This window comes from Camelus bactrianus, chromosome 7 (assembly GCF_048773025.1).
Source record: "Camelus bactrianus isolate YW-2024 breed Bactrian camel chromosome 7, ASM4877302v1, whole genome shotgun sequence".
In the NCBI taxonomy this organism is placed as follows: domain Eukaryota; kingdom Metazoa; phylum Chordata; class Mammalia; order Artiodactyla; family Camelidae; genus Camelus; species Camelus bactrianus.
The window spans coordinates 70,530,968-70,556,265 of record NC_133545.1 but is presented as its reverse complement, the minus strand read 5'-3'; the positions used below and the strand labels follow the sequence as shown (position 1 = coordinate 70,556,265).

At 40.6% G+C, this 25,298-nt stretch overlaps 1 protein-coding gene and 1 long non-coding RNA gene across 12 annotated transcripts in view; one reads left to right on the top strand and one right to left on the bottom strand.

The window, feature by feature from the left end:
- The window catches only part of CACNA2D1 (calcium voltage-gated channel auxiliary subunit alpha2delta 1), a 425,155-nt gene that overhangs the window by 22,396 nt on the left and 377,461 nt on the right, over positions 1 to 25,298 (bottom strand). For 7 of the 11 annotated variants that reach the window (XR_012508251.1, XM_045510452.2, XM_045510446.2 and 4 more), the window contains 14 exons: positions 22,797 to 22,858; positions 18,474 to 18,550; positions 17,126 to 17,146; positions 16,404 to 16,464; positions 10,824 to 10,921; positions 7,940 to 8,027; positions 6,818 to 6,880; positions 6,032 to 6,135; positions 5,049 to 5,135; positions 3,222 to 3,289; positions 2,822 to 2,860; positions 1,273 to 1,344; positions 227 to 379; positions 72 to 124 (listed from right to left, as the gene is read on the bottom strand). Coding sequence is in view for 10 of the 11 variants with exons in the window: in XM_045510452.2 (XP_045366408.2) it covers positions 72 to 124; positions 227 to 379; positions 1,273 to 1,344; positions 2,822 to 2,860; positions 3,222 to 3,289; positions 5,049 to 5,135; positions 6,032 to 6,135; positions 6,818 to 6,880; positions 7,940 to 8,027; positions 10,824 to 10,921; positions 16,404 to 16,464; positions 17,126 to 17,146; positions 18,474 to 18,550; positions 22,797 to 22,858 (1,046 nt within the window). In the remaining variant the exon portion in view is untranslated. Of the gene's footprint in view, positions 1 to 71; positions 125 to 226; positions 380 to 1,272; positions 1,345 to 2,821; positions 2,861 to 3,221; positions 3,290 to 5,048; positions 5,136 to 6,031; positions 6,136 to 6,817; positions 6,881 to 7,939; positions 8,028 to 10,818; positions 10,922 to 16,403; positions 16,465 to 17,125; positions 17,147 to 18,473; positions 18,551 to 22,796; positions 22,859 to 25,298 lie in introns of those variants that run through there. The other 4 variants (XM_045510448.2, XM_045510450.2, XM_045510451.2 and 1 more) reach the window with 2 other exon arrangements.
- On the top strand, positions 8,406 to 11,328 carry LOC141578180 (uncharacterized). Its single transcript, XR_012508252.1, has 2 exons — positions 8,406 to 8,544; positions 11,022 to 11,328. It is a non-coding gene; the product is annotated as an uncharacterized LOC141578180 (long non-coding RNA).

Here is a 25,298-nt window from a genome sequence, read left to right as displayed (position 1 = left end):
CATCGTTTCATCAACCTCCTTACTACACATCATGTTTCTATCATTACCAACAAAAATACAATTTGACTTACCAGGCAGCAGCCGTGGCCCACCAGCCAATGTGTAACACGTCTGCCACTGATGGCTATAAAACACAACGTGACAGTCATTACGCACATCTACACAGCCTGTCCCTCTGAGACGCACGGCCCCGGGTCGAGGTGGGGTGGGGGGGGCTCCTACTGACCACATATGCTGAGCGATGCCCTGCTCCTTGCTTCGGGGCGGCACCGGGCTCACACACTGACTGATAATCATAGGACTTGTTAAAAGCATACACGGATATATTCACCAGGTGTCTCATCAAACTTGGATCAATCTCTCCAAAAAATCTTCCAATCTAATGAAGGAAAAAAAAGGAGATTAAGGTTCACATTTAGGCCACATATTAACTAACACCTTCACCGCTGCAATGAAAAGAAATAACATGAACACACTGAAGGAAACCTGCTTAGGAGCTTAAAACCAAGCTCGGCAATAAACCAGCACTGCACCCTCACAGAAGTCCACTGACACTTGGTGTTCCCCACATGCCACCTGTGGAAGGGATGCACACTACACTAAGCAGTAAGTCACAACCCAAGGCCTCCTGAGGAACGCAAAAGTATCATCACAATGAGAGAAATGGGAAAACCTACGCAAAGACCCTTGGAGGCAGCGATCAACTGCTGTGAGTCTCTACCGCAGGGACCGCCTCGAGTGCCTCCACTCCAACCCATAATCACTGTCACTCACTTTGGAAACAGACCAGTGTTGTTGAGAGACTTCTTTTCCTCTTTCAAAGACAAGCCAGACGTGCAGATTCAGAATCAAGTTTCCCGGTAAGTACTTCCACTCCGTGGACCATCCCGTATGACCTACCTATCCTCTGTGCGGCCACTTTGACAATTTGGAGGCTGCCACTTTGCTTCAAACCACCCACGTATTCACATACACACTGTCAACTGATTACCGTCTGAACAATGTCTACATTTCTGGAAGATCCAAGCGACAATCCTCTTCCCCTTTTGCACTCCTCAGCCAACTGTATTACAGGTAACTGTTTGTTAGTACCAGGAAATACATTCTAATAACAAACACAAGGGAAAATACACTCTGAATGCTTCTCCTTATGGCTAACATTACATGAAGCAATTACAGGATCAGTGTTCATAGTGGCAGTAAGGACTGTTGTACTTTTGATCAGAGAAACACACTTTGGAAACCCTACTTCTTCCCTCTTTAGGTTCATACCTGGTTGGTATAATCGTCATGATTGGCCATCAAAAGAAACCCACCATCATCCAGAATTACACAGTCCATGACCTGTTGAAACAAAACCAACAATGAACACATTTTCAGGAACGCTCTTAGAACTGTACAGCATCGCTACTCCACCTACGTAGATGACTACAGCATTACAAACAGGAGACAGACAGCTTTATTCATTCCATCTTCTCCGAAGCCTACGTATCCTCAGCAGATTCTGAGGAAACACATTTCGGTCACTCAGATTCCTGTGAAACCTCAGCACTTGAAACTCCACCCCCATCCAGCCAGTTACAACGCTCACCTCAGTCTGCACCAGTCATAAAACCTAATCTGAAACAATCTGTCTGCTACTCTAAGCTCATCTCACTGATCCAGCACATTGGATAGACCAAAACTATTTAATGATATACTATTATTCTACTTTACTTTACTTTAAACATAGACTTAGGATTATGACCAAAACATTAAAAAACAAGTCCATTTTGGCCACTGTCCATCACAGACTTTCAAAACACAGCAGCAGCACAAGGTGACTCACAACTCTTGTCTATTACAACCATTACGTTGAATACTTTGAGACGTAACAGCAGAAAGCGTGACAAAACATGCCACTGAGGAAACGCAGTATTTCATCCTGAACTATAAGATACATCCCTGCCCGACTTCACTCACGGTTACACATACAGGAATCAGGTTACTCCTTCTCATTGCACAGAATCACTATTAAAACCATTGTTCTCAGAGGCGAGGCCTGAGTGCATTCTACTTTCCACATAGGCAGTGAGCTTCTTAAAAACCTTGGCTCTAAAACCAACTACAGCATGGTCTTTGTAACACACATGCTACTAAAATACTACACGATTTCACATGACTAGAAGTGATACAAAGATATGAAATTCCTGCTTCCTGGGGACATATAGAGACACACACAGAAGGAGGGGAGGAAACCACTGAAATACATCACTCTCATTCATTCTTGGCATAACTGATCTACGCCCATTCCTAGAGCACCTTCACCTTTGCACAAGGTTCACGTTTGCTCTCTCAACTTCTGGAACAGAAATGGTACGCACAGAACACAATGCAAAATCCAACCCAGGCAAGTCAAACTATAATTCCAAGTTTCAGTTGGAAGACTCCCTCACCGCTACAGACACAGTAGGAGCCAATTCAAATACGGCACAAAGATGAGGGACGACTGCGTCGATAACCGCGAAGCATGCTTCTGCCATAACCTCGACTCAGGTACCGAGTGACAGGTAAAGACGTACAAAACACTCTAACACCATGGAGACTGAAGAGAATACAGTCCGTGCTGATATGGCTTTTTTAAACCCTCTCATACTGCATCCCTACTTTTAAATACTCCTCTTATTACAATTACTAATTAGAAGCTAATCCCTCCACCTCTTAGCTATATTTCTCAGCACTCAATTAACAATTTCTGCGTCACTGATACAATTAAAGTCTTCCCAAGAGTAACACAAGGCACATTTGCAGTTACAAATTCCATTTTTCAGAGTTCTCTTACATCACTGTTTCTTTTACAGTCACAAACGGGACCAGCACACTGAAAGACAAAAATACGGTTATTACCCCACTTTTTCTTTAGAATGGATTGCAACAATTTCGCTTACATCATTACCACATTACAGTCCATAATAAAAAAGGTAATAATACCTTTATCATGACAAATTAAAAAATGTCCACCAGCAGCATTTTATTCTAACATTCTAAAATAATTGCAATGACATATTTCTCTTTTATGATTTATTACTTGACTACTTTAAACAAAAAGCCTCCGAAAACCTGAAATTCATAGCTCTGCTTCAATACAGCAGCACCAGCCATTTATTTTGCCACTGTGTAACATTGCCATGTTGAGATTAGTAACTGTAACATAAGCCTAAAAAAACCCGAAATTATCTTACCGGATCCCTGATGGATGTTTTGGTGAAATTCTCTATCCAGGAATTTATGTCAATTTTAATTCCAACAACTGAAAAAAAATGCACAGAAAACCAGACACATACATTTTTACAATGTAGCAACATTTTTCGCTTATGTTTCCTCTCACATTTGAAAACTCCTGAGCTGGCAGATGCAACTTTCCTGAGACTACACAGACAACAAGACTATTCGCTCTCAGATATGCCTTGAAAAGTTGATTCCAACTCACGTTACAGGCCACAGTTTCACTTAGTACGACATAATTTTTGCTATATAATTTAGGGACTTCATTTAACAGCGCTGCATTTGGGTTGAATATACTGTTCATTACAGAGATATCTTCCTTGGGGCTTCCATAAGAAGTACTGCCGACAGCTCTCACACTATTAAACACACTTCCTTTATATGCACTTTCTTCCTTGGCTACAGCCTAGCCAATGACCTAACACAATAAGCTGATACAAAGAATGACACAGTAACCGAGCAGGACGCTTTGGAACCTTCCAGGGTCGCACCCGTCCCCCATATCCTCTGCTATTGCTCTCTCTGAGGTCCCCAAATAACAGTATCTCATGTATTTGCTGAATTTTTCTGCTGCGAAAAACCACCACCAAAAGGAACACATTAACTACCTGACGATCAATGTCAATTAGCCCCTGGACCTTTTGGCGCCTAGGGGCTGATACCTTGCTGGTCCCTGCCAGAAACCTTTCTCTGCTCCAAACTCCAACATTCCACCTTGTATGGCCTCAAGATGCCTCAGGGACTCGAAACGAACTTGCATTCGCCACCAACGGTGTCCGGAATAGACTTAGAAGTATACGGTCATTCAAGCCGCGCCCCTTAAGAGGCTTCGCTACCCTGACCAGTGCTAGAAAAATGTGGGTGATGTGCAAATGACTGAGTACATACAGAGGCAGGTGACGGGGTGGGAGGGCAGGCACCTAAATGAGCCACTGACACAACCACACTAACTGAGAAAACGTGCAACTGGGTCAAGGGAAGGAGGGTGGCAGACACTAACCGGTACACTGAACGTACACAGTGAAACTGCCTCGAGGCAGAACCACCCCCACGAGCAGAGAGGTCATTTTACCCACGTTCCCAGTCTGCCCTCCCTACTCTGCTCTCTTTTACCGTTCCCACAGTACTGCATCACACAATCCTTTTTCCACCTCTGCTCTGTCTGCTCACTCCAGCCCACCTCTAATTCCCATGGATCCTCAGTTACATGAGTTTCTCTGTGTCCTGCATTGCCTTTCCTTTGCCAAACAACTCATTTTCGACACACTTCATTGTAACATTTAAAAACCAAAAAAGATCCCTACTGAATTCTTTTCTACTGATACACAGTATAGGTATGTCGTAATACCTCCTTCCCACCAATGATGGACACTTCCCTTTCCACTTTTACTTTTTTTTAGGCACATTGACATCTTTGGCCATACATACATCTGTGTATTTGAAATATTTTATAGGGCAGACTACTAGAGTGGCCTTCCCACATCAATCCAGCACTTAGATTTTTGACATACAATACTAAGCTCACTCCATACCAGTGTGTCAACAGTGCATACACAGACACACTTTGCAAATCGCTCGATTCTACATTACTACTACTGTTTACTTTATCCCCCATCTCATAGGTAACAAACTGTGTTTCTTTGTATTTTCCAATTTAGAATGTCTTTGACTTCTCTTTGGCTGAAGCTTTCTGATGGCCTTCCTGATAAGCACTGTCAGCGTATAATATAAACATTCGGTCACATGTCATTTGGGATGTGACTATGCACAATACATATGCTTACCTGCAGGTTTGAGAAGTTTGCCTTGGATGTATATTTCTACAGCTTTGCTTACCATGATTCCTGATTCATAAGCGCCAGGTCCGCTTCCTAGAGAACACAGACAACAGACCTATATAGATCACCACAACACCATTACATTTCTTTCCCTACCTACAGGTGCACAGAGTTCTTCTTCGATATTCCAGCATAGCTCTGTAATCAAGAACTGTGTGCTCTCCTGTTCCCTTTTACTCCTTTATATGCCAGGCTGATTGGAGTGTCCATGAATTGGTTCTCATTAATTGACTTTGGCATGAAAATGACTCACCTTAGCGGCATGTACTTGCCCAATAAAAAGGGTGCACGCCAGATCCCTGCTTCACGACAGGTGCTACAATACTGGGGAGGCTACTGACGTGAAGTGGAAAGAGTGAGCTTCCTTTTACAACACTGCCTTTCCGTCTCACCAGATATATGTCCCTGGACAAAACTGAAATTCTGACCTTCAGGTTCCCCATTTATGAAAATTATGATAAGTAAGACCAACCCCCAGAGAGGCTGAAGAATTAACTCAGAAAGTTTTCGGGAAAGAACTCAATAGACTACTTAAACATTTAGACCATTATGATTTTCCATAAACAGTATGTCCCTAACACTGACTGAAGGAGGGTAAACTGACTACTTTTCAAAAAACTCATGACACAGCCTTTGACATATATGCGGCTTGTGGAGTGCGGCCTTCTCTCCAGGTGTTTCTCTGCATTACACGAGCCCGCAGACAGCCTGCCTCCACCTGACTGGATGGCCACTTCCTGCGCATGCATCTTACCTCCTCCACTGAACGGACGCTTCTGCCTTTCCGATGTCACGCGTATGGAATATGCATAATACTGAGTATCCTGAGCAATCACATACCACACATTGCTTTGGTGGAAGGCAGGTAGTAGCAATAATTCATTCAAAAAAAAGTCATTGAGATGGCTGAATTCTACAGTGGTACTTACTGTTAAAGTAGGGAGCAGTGAACACATAGTTATCATTATCTAAACTCCTCTTATAGAAGCTGTCCTCATATGTTTCCGGGTTCTCCTGCCAATTTTCTCCAGCCCTAGGGAGGAAACGGCTCATCATTTTCATGTTTTACTCTACGTGATACCATACTTTTCCCTTCGTGCACATCACTGAACTTTACAGATACGTCTGCATCTCAGGTACGTCTAAAAAGCTCAGTAATAACGGATGGTGTACATGACACGCGTGACTAAGCAGCAGATCGCCATACAATGAAACTAAGGATCGGAAAACACGACTCCTGGCTTTACCCTGCCGTTTACTAGCCAGGTCATTATGAACAAGTCAGTTGACAAGTCAGGTAATATTGGTAAGCCTACACGGCCCACTACATGGGCTCTTCTGAAAGTAACCACCATTGAAAAACCAGTGACCACAACGCTGGGCCACGCAGATATCGCCAAAAGACAGTAACCGCTATGTTTCTTTAACCAGGCGAGATTATGCTGGCAAAGACAAAAACCTCTTAAAATCTCTTACATTGTGTAATATGTATGACAAGCAAACACACCAACAGAAAAAACACTGAAGAGTCACATAATCCCATTTTTGAAAGAAACGCAGTATTTTAAGAATGTAAGCACCTTCAACCCACTCCAATTTTATCTACTGACAATGCTCACTTTCTCTGAGGCACAGCTTCCTGGCACAGTAACGTACACATCCTTGCAGTAGTCTGTTGTAATATGCTACTTTACACAGACATTACTAGAACTTACTCTTTAGGATACACTCTGGTAATCCCACCATCAGTCACAACAAACCGCGCCTTCACACCCTTGCTGGAACAGAAGACAGAAGGAGGAAATTTTCATTCACTTCACTCTCTGTAACATATCACTTTAAGCTGTTGGCTGTACAAACAGAAACAGAGTGAGTTCCTAGCATAAAGGAAGTCAAAGGACATATGTCCATAGATGCAAACTATGTCTTAATAGGTAAAATATTTCAGAAATAGTTACAGGGAGGATGCTTAAGGAAGATATTTCAGAGAAAACAGCAGTACGGTTGCATTTTGAGGCTCGAATAGGAGGTAAAAGAGATGACAGACCCAGAAGGAAGCCCTCCCGTGCAAGCACAGAGTCCGTGTGCGGAGAGCTAGTGGAGAGAGAGCGCGTGGTGTAACAGAGCATAAGGCACGGGGTGATCCACAACAGGCAGGCAAGTCCCGTGTATCAGCTTCTTCAGAATGGTCAGCCCACGGATGCTCCAGAAATCCACGCTGCGGAGCCTGCACCCCCTTGGTCCTGAACTGAGAACGTCACTTGCAACCTGAGACTCCGGCCACGTATGAGTTACATGGAGAACAGACTGGCGGCTGTGTGCAGAGGGGTGACTTGCACTAAAGGCACAAAAACCAGCTGCTGTGAGTCCTGACAAATGAAAACTCAGGACCTTGAGGACGGAGATGAAAACAATTGGGGCCAAAAAACTTTCACCACTTGCTGACGGACTGGAAATCGGGTGGAGAAGAGACTGCAAATGAGAACCACAGTCAGATTTCTCAGTCTCTCGCCTGTATGGAAGGCAGGGCTCCTAGCAGGCTAGGCGACCTAGGTGACCTTTCCCTAGAAACCCTACTTTACCACAAGCACCCCTTTGCTCATTCACAACGCAGTCCAGACGTATGTGTTAGGCTCAGTCACGGCACATGTGAATCCGGACACACCCACCACTGAAGATTCAATCAGTCAACAACTGGAAGATGCCTTCTTTTGAGGAACTGTTATTACAGATGATCAACTTAAAATTTAACAGACCTACTTTCCAAACATTTCCCAGAATAAAGCTAAGCTGAAAGACGTAATATTTCTTTTCTCTTAATAAGAACAAATACTTACATGTTTTTCTGCTTACTCCAATAATTTTGCACAAGTTCATTTGTAAAGCCAGCATCCAGCAAGACTCTGTTAATCAAATCCGTGTTGCCTGCCACAAGAAAATGACAACCTCCATTACACCCACACTTTACCGAGGACAATCACACCGCGTACGTTCTCACTTCAGAAGCGCTTCACAGTGAATACTGCTTCTGTGAAATACACCCTATTCATCTTCGTCTTCCATACTGTTCCTCTTCCTCACATTTTCAGGATATAGACACACTTCCCACTGGAAAACCCGATTCTACATGAGGCAACTTACTCTGCACACATCATCAAAAAGATAAACATGCCACATCATCATCATTTCATAAGTAATTTTATATATACACATAAAACTATATAATATGACAGAGTTGACTTCTGCTTTCTGGGCAAGGCAAGGCACAGGATAACTTATCACAGACCAGCGCCACTCCAACATTGGCTTCTGGGATCCACTGCAACGGACGAGAGAGCACAGGCTTCAGGCTGCTGTTTCTGGAATAACAGAAAGCCGTCCTCCTGGCCCAATATCAAAGGTAATGGACGGAAAAGATGCCGAAGACCAAGGGCCAATTAAGGTACGTTCTTAAATAAAAAACGTGGCTCTCCTCCCTTTTGCCCAGCTCCTCTGCTCTGAAATAACCCACAAGTACCCTCTGAGGCTTCACATGTATGTTACGCTTCCTTTCCATTCAGGTAACAAATACATGGTCTACATGTTGTATTACTACAAGAGATGGCAGTGGGACCGGCTGGAAAACATTTCACTTCCTTTCATTTAACCTTTAACCCAACATCAGAGGGTCGTTTTAATCCACTTTTTACACTTCCTTTCCATCCATTCTAGGAACTACCTTTTACATTACACAGCGCGAGAGACAATCACTTTACCAATAGCCCATTTATATAGTACCTCGTACATTTTAATTCCTAAGTCCTTTTAGGTAAAACAAAATAAAAGAGACCATTATTCTACTCTGTAATATAAAGCCACACTTCACATCATTCCATACTTTTACTGGTACTTTGATTGTGCTCCAAACCTAACATTTATCTCGGAATCTGTGCCCTGCAGCTGATTACACACACTAACTACATTCCCATATTACACATACACACTCTTGCTTGTTTTCACATGGCTGCAAAAATCAAGGTGAACATGCAGAAGGCAGCAACTCCACAGCACACACATGTAGGAAGCGCAGTAAGTTACTTCACACATCAGGTGTGCCCTATAACTTTACTTACAGATTAAGTACTTTTCTGAAGCAAACAAAAAAATTTCTCATTTGTTAGCTTTCAATCACTGATACCTACTTTTAGAGTTAGTTTTACAGATGATTGATAACATGAAGTCAGGTGTCACTGAGAGAAATCTACAGTATATAACCCTAACAGAGGACAATATACATTCTTTTATAGCTATTAGCTCTTTCTCATAATTAAAAAATCCAGTAAGTTCTCAACCCTTTACAGTTATATAATCACTTCATCCGGTCTCCACAGATTTCTAGGAGAGGGAGAAAAAAGATAATTGAAACGAAGGAAGAGACTGAGGAACGTACATAACAGCACTGCTAATTAGTGCCATAATGCTGACAGTGTTTTCTTTACAACGTATTTATACTTCTCTGACACAAGACACATCCAATTAAAGGAACAGTCAGTCATCTTATTATCTCAGCTCTGTCTTGCAAATGCCCCTTCCTCACTCCTGGCAAATAAATGATCACACTGAATGCTCCGCTCAGACCGAGCTGACAGTGCGCAGGAAGTCCTGACATCACGCGTGTTCACGCGTGATCAGGGCAGACTTCAGGGGCCCTTGACAGGCTTGCAGTGGCTCTTTAAAGCCACTACCTTATTCCTGTTAGAGGGACCAAGTAGTTATTTCTTCTTATGAGAGAAACACGTTTCACAGCCAGCTTTAAGACGGGATTTGCATTTTTTACAACTGAGGAACCACTGTATTTTTACACAGACCAGACAACACAGGGAGAAGGAGGACGGTGGGGGAAGGGGAGAAAGGAAGAACAAGAGAAAGAGGACAAAAAAGTCACTTATAAGTGTACTTTTTTCCTCCAAGTTACATTTACTCAGGTAATTTCTCCCAGGCAATCGGTTTTCCTCTTATTTCCTATGTACACCGCATTTTCCCTGATAGTCTTTTTTAATACCTTTCTCTTCCTTAAATTACCCTAACTTAAGATTTTAAACTGTTTCAAAAACCAAGAATCCATACATCTCTATGAAGTTTCATAGGATGAACGATACGCATTTCTCTGAAAGACACATACAATGGTTACAAACCAATTACTACAATTTATCTATTCCAACTTGATGCACTTCATACAACGCGCTATCATACCTACGTATTTTTAAGATTTAAGTGAGATCAACATAGAATCTGAAAGAAAGAAAACCCTTCAGTGATGTATCATTTCTATTTTCTTTTCATACTATCCATATTACAACTCTTTAAATACATTGGGTGATATAAGTAAACTGATAAAAATGTGTTTTCCTCTATGCAGAAAGAATAATGCCATGAAAATCTTTCAAAAGATCATTCCAAATTAAATTTCCTAAATTTGCGAGCAGCAGAGGGAACCATGTCCTACTTACATCTAAACATCAGCAAGCATTTAATACCTGACTCAGAATATTTGCTTTTACTTTAGAATACAATCAAACTTCTTTAATGCAGAAAAAAAGAAGGGCCACTTGCTTACATTTCGCCACTAAACATTCAGAACAGTACATAACCCGGCACACCCACAAGCTAGGCTGAACCCAGCTTTGACTGCTTTGGAAACAACCACAGCGAAGCGATTGTTGCAAATGATTGCGTACTTACATGATGGGTTGTTTGGAGTTTTCCTATCTATAAACTCATTAAAATTTAAAAGAAATTCGGTGTTATTCTCTGATATTTTAAGGTCATTGCAGTAATCCCTACAAAAAAAAATTGTGATATTAGACATGAAAATCTAAACTTTAAAAATTGTACACAATCATCACAGGAAATGAAAATACTTCTTTTCTTTTTTAATAGCTGGACAACTGCATGCTGCTGACTTTCTGGTGATGTCCGTTTCCTCACCTCTGTAACACAGCTATAGAGCTATACTTTGACACCAAGTGTTAAGGATTATAGAATATATGTCTATGTCTGTATCTATATGCACATCTGTGTGTCTCAAGCATTGGACCTTTGCACAGCAGGTACTCAATAACTGCTTCTGTTACTCCCAATACTATCATTGTATGCTGGAGTTTCACACTGTTCATGTACAAATTAAGACTGAAACGCTGAAATAATTTATTAAATACTGACAATAAACCGATACTGTTAACATTTCTATGAGAAGTTACTGTATTAAAAAAACAACCCACTTTATAAACAGCAGCATTGATTTCTCTACTCACTAATTGCTGTCACTCTTGACTTAACACAAGACAAGTGTGCCTCTACATTCAAACCACTGCAAGACTCTGTTTTGGCACATGAAACACATTAGTCATACAGATACGCAGTTGGAAAAGGGAAGAATCTTAATAGTCTTTTCAAGCAATTGTATCTATTCCTTTTCTTTCCGGACTAACACACCACAGACTACTTACCTGAAATTTCCTGATAGTTCTGATATGAAATCTTACACAATCCGAACTTTTTGTACTGTTATGTTAAAACCCAGTGCACCATCTTACATATACTTTGAATGCGGATCTCACCTGTCTGTGACTTTGCATTACCACACACTGGTCATTTGGAAAATATGTGTTACACAGACCTTCCAAGTGGTGACACATTTCACTGTTCAATACTGAAAATTCACCTTCCTTAAAAACATTACTGATTCCCCCAGACAAGTCTACTACTGAGAGGCTGCCTTGCTTACAGTAATAAATAGAATAATACATATACAGTACCACACAGTTATAAATATAACTTTCCTAAAACAGATTTTGTCATTGGGAACAAATACTTTCAGTTGTTTTCTTCAAAGTAAAAAGCTCACTTAATTGATTTTTGAGAAACTGGTGGCCAAATACACAAGTTTCAATAATCAGTTATCTCTCATTCATTTTTCCCAGTCCAATGACATTTCCTGGGGAAAAAAAAGGCGGGGGGGGGCTCCTCTTTCAGCTCTCTATTCAAACAATCACATGGGAGCTTTTTTTGAGGAACGGTCAAGTTACTCTCGTATGCAGGAAAACTTCCTTTTTCTCCTATGAGTCAAATGTCAATAAAACTATTACTTCTTTGCTTTTAATCAAGGATATTTTACAGTGAAACTGCCTTTTTCCCCGATGCTGGCGGCTGGCAATGAGGATTACAATGGCGACCAGTGCACTTCTGCGCCGCTGCCTTGATGCCTGATAAGGTCCCAGCTCCCCACTGCTTTTCTACTGTCACTGCAAACGGCAACATGATGAAGGAGACGAACGCCAGTTACCACTGTTAGGAAAACAGCTTTCTCCTTGCGGATTCTCTGAAAGACACTTTGCACAAACACTCCCTTCTCCGGCCTTTTACTACAAATTAGTAACTACTATTTATTTAGAGCTACCTTCTTATCAAGAGCTTTGCTATATATTTTAAAGCTTACAAAACCTCTATGAAAGAGGTATTACTGTTACCATTTGGCAAGTGAGGACACTAAGAAAGAAACGAGGGGATCTGAGTAACAGCCAGGACAAGGAAGATTGGGAAACAAACCCTTGCTCTATACTCTTCCTCTACACTTTCCGTTACTGTTTCCCATTAATAACAGGGATAAAAAAAAACCCATGGCTGATGTCACACCTGAATGTCTCCTCTAGCCAATTTTTCTTTTCTTTACTCCAACTTTCTGTTTATCTTCCACAACTCTTTAAAAACACGTTCAATGATTACTTTCCTACAAAATGTTTCCTACACAGATATTTTACTCTAAGGTACTGGATAGTCTTTTGAGGTTCCCCGAGCATGCCTGTACGTAGTCAGTGCAGACACCTCTGTCTTACAGTAGTGAGGAAACGGATTCAAATCCCGTATTACTGAGCACCTCTAAACTGTTTCCTTATCTTTGAGACGGGATGTTAACACTAGCTTATTAGAGTTCTTCTGAGGGAAGATTATACTCATGCATGTAAAAGACTTAACACATGTTACCTGGACTGGGTACTCACTGGTCTGTCCTACAAGCTACAACACTTCTTCCCTTTTCTGGTATCTTCTCCTTCCCTAAACACACAGGTGAACTCCAGTCCTCCAGCCCATCATACTGATACTGTGACTTAGGCCACAGACAGGGTCCACAGGCTAATCCTTGCTGAAGTAAACTAAATCCATTGCCTGTGAGTTGGAAACCAGAACTGAGAAATACCTTTATCCTCTCTGGGAGTACCTGGACTTTTACTCTGCTTAATGGTGAGGTTGAGGTATCCAGTCTGCTTGGTCTGTTATTTAATAACTGAGAGACATGAGTGAAGAAGTTGCCCAGAGAAAAAGACATCTCAGATGCAGGGAGAGTCTCAGCAAGAAAGCACCCCTGACATTTCCATCTCTTCTCACATCTGTGCTATGTGGATATTTTCCTTTCTGGTTACAACTAGTTTTAGCAGTTACGTTGCTCAGTTATTTGTATTGGAAACACTGCTAGTAGGACTACAGGTCTTATTACTACTGTGATTTCTAAGACATTCTTCAAATCTCTCTAGATTCTCCACTCGCCAAATATTTATAAAACCCCTACTGTGCATCAGGCAATGGATTTGACTTGAGTATGAAATGGGAAGTCAAACTGATGCCATCATGTCTCTTCTGGAGAAAGTCAGTAACATGAAATGTGGCGGCGCTCTAGTGCGGGAAATACAGCATTGCATGGCGCAGCAAGCAAGGGTGTCTAATCCAGCGATGATGGCAAAGAAATTCCCAGATGAAGGAGCTTTGAGGTTGGAGCTTGGGAGTAACTGGCAGTGTGTGCATTCACTCCAAAATAGAAAGGAAAATTAGCTGACGGAAAGGGTAAGGACAAAAAACCCAATGCATTTAGGAAGTCAGACAAGTGTTCTATGGCTGGAATTAGGAGCAGACGTTGGCAGACTGTTGCTTACAGGCCCAGCGAATACACGACTCAGGCTCTGTGGGCCAAGAGGTCTGAGCTGCAACCACTCCACTCTGCCTCTGGAGGGAAGGCAGCCGCGGACACCAGCCAAGGTCCGCGGCCACGTGCCAGTACACCTTCCTGAATGCCATACACAACCAGTCTGACGCTGCAGTTTGTCAGCCCCTGATCTAGAGGAGACGGGACCACAATGGAACCTGGGACTAGCGACAGAACATTTGAAAGCCACGGTATACTGTACAGATTATCATGAGGACGACACTGAGCCATTGGTTAGGATTTAGCAGATGAGAAACTTGATTTCACCGAAATTTAAAAAACTCTCCGGTGGCAAAACGGAGACAAGAATTGGGAGGTAAGGGCACAATACTAGAGGCAGTGAGGTTAATCAGGCTGCCGTAGCAGTTAGGCTGTGAGAAACCTGTGGCTGGTACTAGAACGCAGGCAACAGAGTTTGATGATACACTTGATACTCGTAAGATTCTTTCTACTTGGCAAGACCTGGGGATGGATCAGAAGTTACATACACGTGGAAGACACCTAACAGGCTTCAAGATTGGGCATTTGGGGAGGATAATTTTCTCATTACTGAAGCAACACAGACAGAACAGTTCTCCAAAGAGGACACGTGTTTAGGAGACACTGAAATTGAAGCACATACAGGAAAGATTCCTGTTACGTTCCACAAACATAGATGTCTCGTATTGAAATATATACATATATCTATATCTATATCTGTATCTATCTAGCTATCTAGTAGTCCCTATGTCTGAAAATATACTGTTTCATCTTATACAGTAACATACAGTCTATAAACTGCATTTTTTGTCTATCCTGTTATTTTCCTAATTGAGACATGTAGTCAGCTTACAGTGCTGTGCTAATTTTGGGTGCACAGCATAGTGATTCACTTATACACACACATATATATATTCCTTTTCATATTCTTTTCCATTACAGGCCATTACACGGTACTGAATGTAGTTCCCTGTGCTATACAGGAGGACTTTGCTGTTTATCTGTTTTACATACAGGATTTAGTGGAGGGTGGAGGGATACATTCAGAATTTGGGATCTGCAGATGTCTATTTTCCTCTTAAATGCTATGACCATCCTGTAGATTTGGAAGCCATCACCTGAAACTGTGAGCACAGAAAAGGGGGCGTCCCTGGTATGTCTGCAGCCTGGGAATTGGAAGACCAGAGCGCCAAGGCCAGCAGCTTCATGTGAGGGAGGGAGGAGGAAAAAGACGACAGCGTGTCACCAGGTAAGACGAGGCAGAGAGCCCAAGGAGCTTGTGCTCGGCAGCGTCACACACCCAAGGAAATGCACGCAGGAGAGCTGCTCGAGGGCAGAGTCACTCCCACGGCCAGGAACATGCTCTGTAAGCAGCGATTTCTCCAACAGTTCTGTATATACATTCCCCATATTTTCAAGACGAACCAACAATTCAGATATTCTTACACAGAAATAAACTTGAAAGAGTAACTCAGACCAATTTCCATGACCCTCTTCTTTGAGTTCTTAGGGTCATTTAAGAAGGAAAAAATAGGAGACTTAAAAACTACAAGATTCTGAATCTATTCCACTCCTTAATTTCACCTAGATTAATAGGATGTTATTCATTTGTATTATGATATGTGTCTGCTGGACATTGGAAGTCAAAAACTAAGGGGAGAAACAGGAATAAAGAAACTCTTGGAGTTACTGAATGGAGTTTCAAATCATTACAAGACAACAGAGGCAGACATGCAAGTGTCTATCAGAGCTAGGTAAGGGGGATTGTATGAGAGAGAAAACTGGGCATCAGGAAAAAATGTTAACCTTAAAACTCCCGTGAGACACTGTCACTATTAAAATATGTCTTCCCAAAAACCTGTGTTAAGAGTATTAAAAGACTACAACTGAAGCAGTCATTCTCTGAGGTACCCACATTCTCGTGTGTATATCCGCACATAAGTATCTGTGTATCTACGCATATCTACCTCCCGGGGCACGTACATACACAGAGTCCGTACGTGAATACACAGTCACAAACGCAAATACACTCTTCATTCTTGTGGGATATACTGTTAGCTCCAACAAAATCACAACCTACATCTATCCTATTCACTACCATCTCCCCAGGTCAGCACACTGCTTAGCACATGGCAGCTGCTAAGTACCTGGATGACTAAATGTCAGTTTCAGTTATTGTTCCCTTTTGTCCTATAAGACGGCATGCGATAACCCACAGCAGTCTCGACCCGACCTCACACCTAATACTAAAGACCTGTGCATCCACATAAGCTATAAAACAGAAAGCAAAACAAAACAAGACCTACCTTGGTGCTAAGAACGTATAGCCAGATTCTTCAAAATTATCTGGCTTCAGTGTTTCTGAATCTACAAAGATAACGTTACAGGGTTAGACAAACAATCCAGAATATGCATCCAGAGATTCGATGACAAAGCATTTGGAAAAAAAAAATCCCTAATTAATAAGAAAAAAAAAAATAGACGACTTACATCCTCCGTTAAAACATATCAGGGACCATACAGTTCCCCAATACTTTCCAGTAATAAAATCAATTTCACTTTCATAAATGGATGAAATCACTTCTATCAAATACAATGCTACTACGTCTATACTTTTCCCATGTACTAACCCAACCAGAACCAAGATATTGTTTAAAAAGCGATTCATGTCCATGATACATTAGAGGGATTCATTTGACAGGTCATTATAAAAATGTTTACCAACATTATGAAAAAGACAATGATGTCAATAAACCCCATGAATGCCCTTGGTGAATTAATAACATTCTTCACACTAGTATGAATTAGTAATTGGAAGGAGCAAAACACATATTTAACTCTAAGAAAAAACTTGAAAGTGAAACCGGCTGCATATGAAAATAAGCGTATTCTTCTCCCCCCTTTTTGCCACGACCGTCTGAGTGACCATGGAGAGGCACAGAGGATAATATCCAGAAGGAACAGAATTATCACTGGAAATGTCAAGTGTACTAAACAGAAAGAAATCGAGCAACAAGAAAATACTTGCCCTTCATTTTGCCCTTTTTTGCTGTGAAAATCCATCAGAAAGAGAAAGCAGGGAAACAAAAAAAAGAGGGTAAAGCAAAGGGGGTCACAAACAATATTTTATTCAATGCCTTTCTTGAATAAAAATATTGTGCACAGATCAAAGGTTTACTTATGTACAGCTGTAGTCTGGGGAAAAAAGATACATTTTTGAGGACTGGCAAGTATGTCCTGCCAATTACTACTAGAGCACCGTCTCTGCACTGTGCTTATTTCAAGGGTCGATTTCAAGGGTCTATTTTGGAAAGTGGTTAATGCAAGTGCAATGCCAATGATGCTAGCCTGGAACCAGAAGCATTTACCGATCATCACAGACCCACTAGGCCTCCCCTCATTTACCAAGTGAAGAACTAGCTCATGCAAAGGTGCTGCTTGTTAAAAGACCATCATATCTATCTAGCTAGTGAAAGTGGAATATAAATGTATAAATTACCACAAGGGACAATGAGAACCAGGACTGCACAGAGCAAAAAAGAACTGACAGAGACACGCAAGAAACTACAGCTTATGTAAGGTCACATGTAAGAGGTATATACATATATATATATTCACTATACATATATATATTTTACCTTCTCGTATCGGAAAAAATTTAGGTTGTTAGGAATAATACAGTAATGTACAAAGGATATGATGGTCATTTTACTTTACTAAATCTAGTCACCCAAGACAAAGAATGACTTGAAATATGCACCTAGAGTTAATAATTACTCCACATTCCAACTGATGCTTTGAGAAAAGAAAAAAAAAAAAAACTACTCCATTTGAGTTATTGAAGACATTAATTTAGATTATTAGAAATTCATTGCCAAACCAAAGCCAAAGACCAGTGCAATTTACTTTATTCAAAGTCGAAGATATGGAGCCCAATACTATTGCCAAATGTAAAAAGAAAAAAAAAAAAAAAAAAAAAAAGGAGAAGAAGAAGAAAAGAAGAGAAAAGAAAAAACTTCACTAACATAGTGCCATGAGTACAGACTATGTGAAACATTCTGCGCCAGCTAGCAGACCCTCAAAACAACAGCAACACACAGGGCACAGCGCTGCAATGATTCTACAAGCACAAAGCGAGGCAGGGGAGGATGGTGGGGACCGCCAGTGACACTGGAGTACCTGCTCATATTCTATCTGTGTAGAATATTTCTTGTTCCTTGCATGTTTGGAATGGGTTAGAATCATTGCTGTTGATTTGGTAGTAGCACCTACTGAAAGCTATAATAAGCCGTGGGTATTCCAAAGTCTAGGCGGAGTCACACCTCTGCTACTAGGAGATAACAAAGAGACCCTGCAGCCGCTTTCACAGTACTTACATCTGGCCTGAGTTATTGTCTCTTCTATTTTGGCTTTTATATAGTAAAAACTGTAGGTTGGTAATACCAAGGCCAAACTGCAATAGAAACAAGAGAAGCATAAACACAAACAAACAAACAAAAATGAAACATAACTTAAAAAGAGACACATCAAGATCATGGAAAATCCAAGTCTTCCTCGTGGGAAGGAAAAGCCCTATTACTTCAGCAAATAGGACACTTCATTCGGTCTTGCCATCCAGAGTCACCCAGTTCCTTACATGGTATAGAGTCAGAAGAGACATACGGAAAATAAGCTACTATATGCGCCCATATATTAGCTGAAGAAGAAATGTCATGAGTACTACATTTCTAGAAAAGTATATTAAAATACTTTGTGGACAAAACCACAACACTAGGGATAGGTTTACACAAAGTGAACATATCATACCACTTGGCTATCCTCTCCTGAATGAATTATATACAGTGTTACAGCGCTTGCTAGCACGTGTACACTCTTAAAACTTACACACGTAAAAAGTATTATTGTCATTACTGTCACACAATGCATACAATCATCTGAGGAATACTCTTTTGAGCAGGTAAATACCTACTACTGTAAACCTCATCTCTAGGCAACTTCCTCAGCGTCTCTTGGAAATTCAGGTTCCCTTAGAGCATGTGCTTATTCCGTTGGTTCTTACTCAACACTGTGACTGCATTTATTTCACGTTCACTGATTGTGGATATCCCTCACCATTTCAGACAATGTTATGGGGTACAACAGGAAAACCGTCTTGAGCTCGATAGTTCACAAGACCCATGGGGCTACTGCAGTCTTGTGGCAGATGTACCAACGGGGGAAGAGGTGCAGTGCAAATCTCAAGCCAAATTCAGAAGACTGTCAGACACCAGGACTGTCAACCAAGCCTGCCAGCCAACGTTCTACGAAATAAGAAGCTGTCAGGCAGGTCACCGTACTCATCTTCAGGTTGCCAATTAATAAAACACATAATGTGTTAGAACTGTTAAAAGATGTCAGAATATCATGCAGTTTCCAAGAACAACTGCATCTGCGTAATTCTGTTCCTCTCACAACAGCTGATGTGCATGTGGGGACATAATTAATTATTCCAGAGCCACACTTACAGCTGCAAAGGACCTTCACTATCCTTTGATTATAGAAAGAAACTAAGGAACTAATGAATGCCAAAAATGATGGTATCTCTGATTCTCAATGCAACACTTTTCAAAAAATGTTTCATTACTGTGACCAACTGAGTTATTTCACATTCATTGAAAACCTGTAACCCAAACTTTAGCAGTGCACAGGAACTAATGTGTCTCTCTAGCCTTCTGAGTACTTCCAAGCACGGGCAGAAGACCTTCTTTTAAATCACTCAAGCCTCATCTTCCCCACGCTTTTGGGATAAATGTCCAAACTGCAGCCCCCTATTTTTTCCTTTACCGAACAATACAGAACAGGACAAAATATAAAATTCCAGGTCTTCCTTCTTACAAATATATGTTACAGATTCACTCTCTGAAGAGGAAAAAAGCAAGGGATTATTTGCTACAATTTATTTCTGCAGTCACGATAGCAAACCAAGGGGATGCTTGTTACCTCCAATTCCCAAATCTGGCTCCATCATTAACTAAGTCATAGACTTTCCTTATAGGAAAAGGTCAGAGACATAAAACATTACAAAGACTTCATGAAAATCTCTACATTCATTTTATAGGTAACTTCCTTTAAGTGGAGGCAGAGATTAAAATTAACATAAGCAGTGCAATTAGTCTGAAAGCAACATGACTTTCATGATTCACTTGCCACTTATAAAATGTTGAGCAGAATCACTGAGCATTTGAAGATTGTCTCCTACAAATCCCTCTCCAGGGAAAGTACGACATTTTTATTGCCCTATCAGCATTTACTCCTAAGAGAAACTTCAAATTAAAACCAGTAACGTTACATCATGTGGCTGCCACAATGTCACCCTGTAAGCTTGGGTTACGTCTCATGCACCATAAAAAAATAGTGTGGAAACCCATAAGGAACACAATACAAGTTTCACACTTGACATATCAAACATACATTTTACTGGCCTGTAACTCTCCAGTTGTTATTAATAGCTACATGTTATTTTATTGAAAAATATAGTTACACTTAATCTACTGGTTTTCTCTCTTGAGACAACAATTATTTCTTCAACCTACAGCAGCAGATAAGATCTTTACTCAACATTCTGAGCCAACGTTGCTGTCCTGTGCAGGGGCTGCTGTCTCTCTCCTTATAAAACCCACAGACCAAGGCTGCTGTATTGTCTCCTAGGGATGAAAGTCTCACAACGCCAGTGGCCACCAGATGGATGGCACAGCCCCCGCAATATTTTTGTAACTCCCATAAACATGGTTAACTCAGTTACATGGAATATAACATACTTTTCCACCCAATCACTGAGACCACCAAAAAATCCAACTTTTCACCAAAGAGAATTCTATTAAAATAATTACTATATTTCAAAATACATAATATCAAGTTATATCAAGGCTTAAGGAGACAGATATTACTAACTGATATTTGATACTCTGCAAAGACATCAGCTGAGAGAAAATGGACAGGCAAGAGACATGGGCTTGAGGAGAGAACACACGCTGTCAAAGTGATCTATAAGCATCCTGCAGTCATGGGACTTCTGACATCACCAGGAACCACTGACGTCCACTTCAGGTTAGAGGTCCTGAATTTCACGTGATGTTACCAGTCAACGAATATTTTACTTCTATTTGTGGCCATGTGGTACAGCATGGGGTTGGTGATAACTGACTTTCATTGGGATTGGGATTGGCTACACTGTTTGCCAAACCTGAGTAGGATGAAGAGAACTGACGGTGTGTGCAGGAGGGTGAACATACTAAGACCCAGGAATTTATGCTGAATAAAGAGAAGTTCAAGGACTTGAAGGAGGCAAGGACACTGAAAAGGTCCAAGGGATTGATGCATTTCAGGTCTTCACTGAGTCAGAGGACTGTTGCAGTTGGGCTATCAGAGGGAGGAGATGGAAAGCTGAAATGTAGTGATCTTAGAGTTGCACACACACGATCAAATTCAGATTCTGATGAAGCTGCAGTCTTAGAGCAGCAAAACATGACTTTGGAGTAGGTAGCTAAGATAGCGGAACGGCAAGGTCAGTAGAGGACAGGAGATGAAAAAAACAGAGTCCAGGCACCAGAGGCACCCCCTGTGTCAATGGTATGGACAGTGCAGTCCAGGGACCTGGCCCACCTGCAAACCATCATCGGCTCAGGTGAGGTACAGACATTGAGAGTGAGTACTTAGAAGTTCTTACAGCCATTTCATATACTACTTTAATGTCTATAGACTCTAATAAATTTTTTTTACCTTGAGTTGTCATCTCCTCTACAGTTTATTTCAGTAAACAGCGTTTGCTTTACCTTATGTAAGTCTGGGTATGTCACAAACAGGCTTACAGACAGTGATCTAAGTGAACGTAGGAGAGGGTGGCGGTGAGGCAGGAGCCGAAATCTCACAGGAAAGAGAGGGAGATGACTGCGAAAAGGGAGGAGTGGGGGGTGCTGTGATCTGCTGATATAAGATCCAAAGATGGGGCTGTTCGCTAGGGAGTAGGAAAAAAGCATGAGTAACAAGAAGGACACAGTCACACTGGCCTCAGCTCTACGCGGATGCAGGACGCAGGACCACGGAGAAAGCTGTGACCTCAGAGGCAGCGCAAGTGAAGACAATGCTCAGCAGCTGTTGAAGAAGGGAGACTTTCCAAACAATTACAGGATATTAGTCTGCCCAATTTTCTCCTCAACTGAAGGGATCAGAATGCTTCCGAATTTCTATTCATGGGGTAACATCTCATCAGTTGAGCATTTTATATCACATTACATTACGCTGTGCTAAGTTTTATTTTTAAGTTGCTTTGAAACCTAACTGCAAGCACTGTAAATTAAATGACAATTTAAATGAGGAGGTCTGCGGCCATGATGACTACAACATAAAGGGAATTTGTCAACACTTATTATTACGAACGTCAATATACAAAATACCAAATATATGCATATCATGTAAGTTTCACTTCTATATTTTATATTCTTAGCTTTTCCCCATTTTTTACACTTAAAAAATAAGACTCTATAAGCTTAATACATTTTAATGTTGGCAAGAATAACACTTCTATTGAATTACATTGAAAGTAGCTTATAAAATATGTAAAGACTTAATATTCATCCACTGGACAAATCTCTACTAAAAATAGGTTTCAGACACTGAACTGAATACTCTTATATAGCACACATATAAATGTAGTTTATTACCTGTAATCTGTGCCATTGACAGGAGTCCACGTGTACGTCCTGTTTCCTTTGTCAATATATCTCTAAAACGTAAGTTTGATACAGTCACTATCACTTTTTATTCTATGTGACTTTACATAAAGAGCAGAACACTAGGATCTATTCATAAATTCAGTGGTCATTCAATGTCCTTCTTCATAAATGTCTGATCTAGTCAATTCTACAATTATTTCTTGTTACGGGAGTATATGTGTGTGAAGCAAGATTTTAAGACCAAAATAATGCCCACATGACAAATTTAAGGATTTTTAAGTGCAAGATCTTAGTATTCTATGCCAAATAATTAACCTAAAAGTGGAAAAAGCAAAATTCCCTGAAGAATAAATTTTAATAATAAAATGGGACTTCGAAATATTAGACGTTGCTCAGATATTTCCACAGTAGAGTATCTGTTTAAGAGAAACCGGTAATATCAGGAAATGAATGCAATCATTCAGTCTGGATCCAAATCTATCCAAATGTAATATTCAAATGTATTAGCAACTTACTCTTCTTATTAGGCCATTATTACAGTATTTATCTACCATAAGAGACTAATTACTCAGTATCACTGAAGGTCAGACAAACAACTAAATCCACCAGGGAACATAAGCACAGAGCTGAGTAACTTCATGGATACTGAACACTCTTTCCTGTGCAGCTCCTGGACAGCAGTAAGACATGACGATTCCTTCTTCCATTTGATGTAACGATGACCCACAAGCATTCTTTCATACTGTCAGTTATCTCCAGCTTCATCGTCCTCATCAGAACACTAACGTTTACTAGCACTTTCCAGGCATTGTCTCATTTAATCAACACACTGGGGTAAATGCAACACGACTCTTCTCTACAACTCACTGATGACGAGTCTTACAGAGGACTGTAAGTGGCAAAAAGGAAACTCTGCTGCCAAGTTCATTTTCTAACAACTACATCATGCTGCTTCTCTACATCACATATTCCCGTGGCTTTATTTCTGTGTGTGGAGGGTGTGGGAGGGAGCGCAGAAGTGCTCAGGAGGTTTTCAGACTTGGAAAATTCTTCAAATAACTAACAGATATAACATTTACCTGTTCGTTACTACTCGTAAAAAACCTTTGGCAAACTAGCATTGTTCAGCAAGTTATAAAAAATAATATCAAAATAGTATCACATTAGGCAAATAAATGTACCAGACAATGTTCTCTTCAATATTATTAACAGGAAAATTGGTCAAAAAGAAGACTTCATAGTAAATTGAAAGAGAGAAATATCAAAGTGACTTGATAGAAACCAAAACTAATTGGTAAGTTGAAAAGAATATGCAGGTCAAGGAGTTCTTATTGGCCAATCAACAGGAAGACACTGGCCGAAATGCTGAGTGGTTTACATCTTTCTTCTAAAAAGTGACGGGGTAAATAGCCTGGCTAAAAGGCTAAGTAAATAAAGTTGACATTTCCACAAACACTGACATTGATATATATGCCTCCCCGCCTTGTTCTCCGGTAATGGGGCCTCATGCTATTAGAATGAGGAAAGCTACGTGCTAAGGAAGCACTACATTGAGATCCCATCTCCTTCCTAGGGAGACATCTGCTGAGGAATTAGGAGAAACGTTACATTTAAAATGGATGAGGGGGGAGGGTATAGCTCAAAATCCTGTGTTCAGTCCCCAGAACCTACATCAAGTAAATAAATAAATCAACCTAATAACCTCCCACCTTAAAAAAAAAAAAAAGGCTGAGATTGTAAAGGAAAGGACTCAAGTTTTACATAAAGGCTTAATTAACCTTCCAAGCTCAAAAGCTTCTCGGTTCTATTTATTTCTCAAATACGCAAACAGATGAGGGTGTGTTTACTCCACATGTAAATAATGGATGGACACCCTTCTCCTATTCAAGGAGTTTTCCATGTCAACATAAAACAATACAGGTGCTACACAGTGGTACCAGTAATTGATGGCGGTAGGTGTCTCACCACTGGATTTAATTTCAGATTTAAATGCAGGGCAATAGTGCATAAACAGTAAAAGAAGTTAAATCAAGCCAGAAACAAGTAAACAAAGAAAAAACTAAAAAAAATTTAATTAATATGTGGAACTCAACAATTAGCACATCTCCATACACAAGCCATATAAAACATACGGCTATTACATATTAACCTCAAATCTGCATGACTGAAATGGCCTCAAAGGAGACAGCACATCCTACCGTGTGCTCTTTTACTGGTAAAACACATGCAGCCAAACTGTAATCTTCCAGAATATATTGTTAATGATACAAGAATCCATCAAGAAACCTAAAGCAACATGACTGTAAAACAATTTCAAAGAGAGAAAAATCTCATTGAAAATATTCCTCCAGCAAAGAATGCTTTAAAAATTGTTTCCTAGAAACAGCCTTTTTTATGAATACAAATTACTTTAACAGATTAGACAAACTACTAATATCAGCTATCATTATTAATATTTTTTTTAAATTACAGAATAAACTCGACTTAATT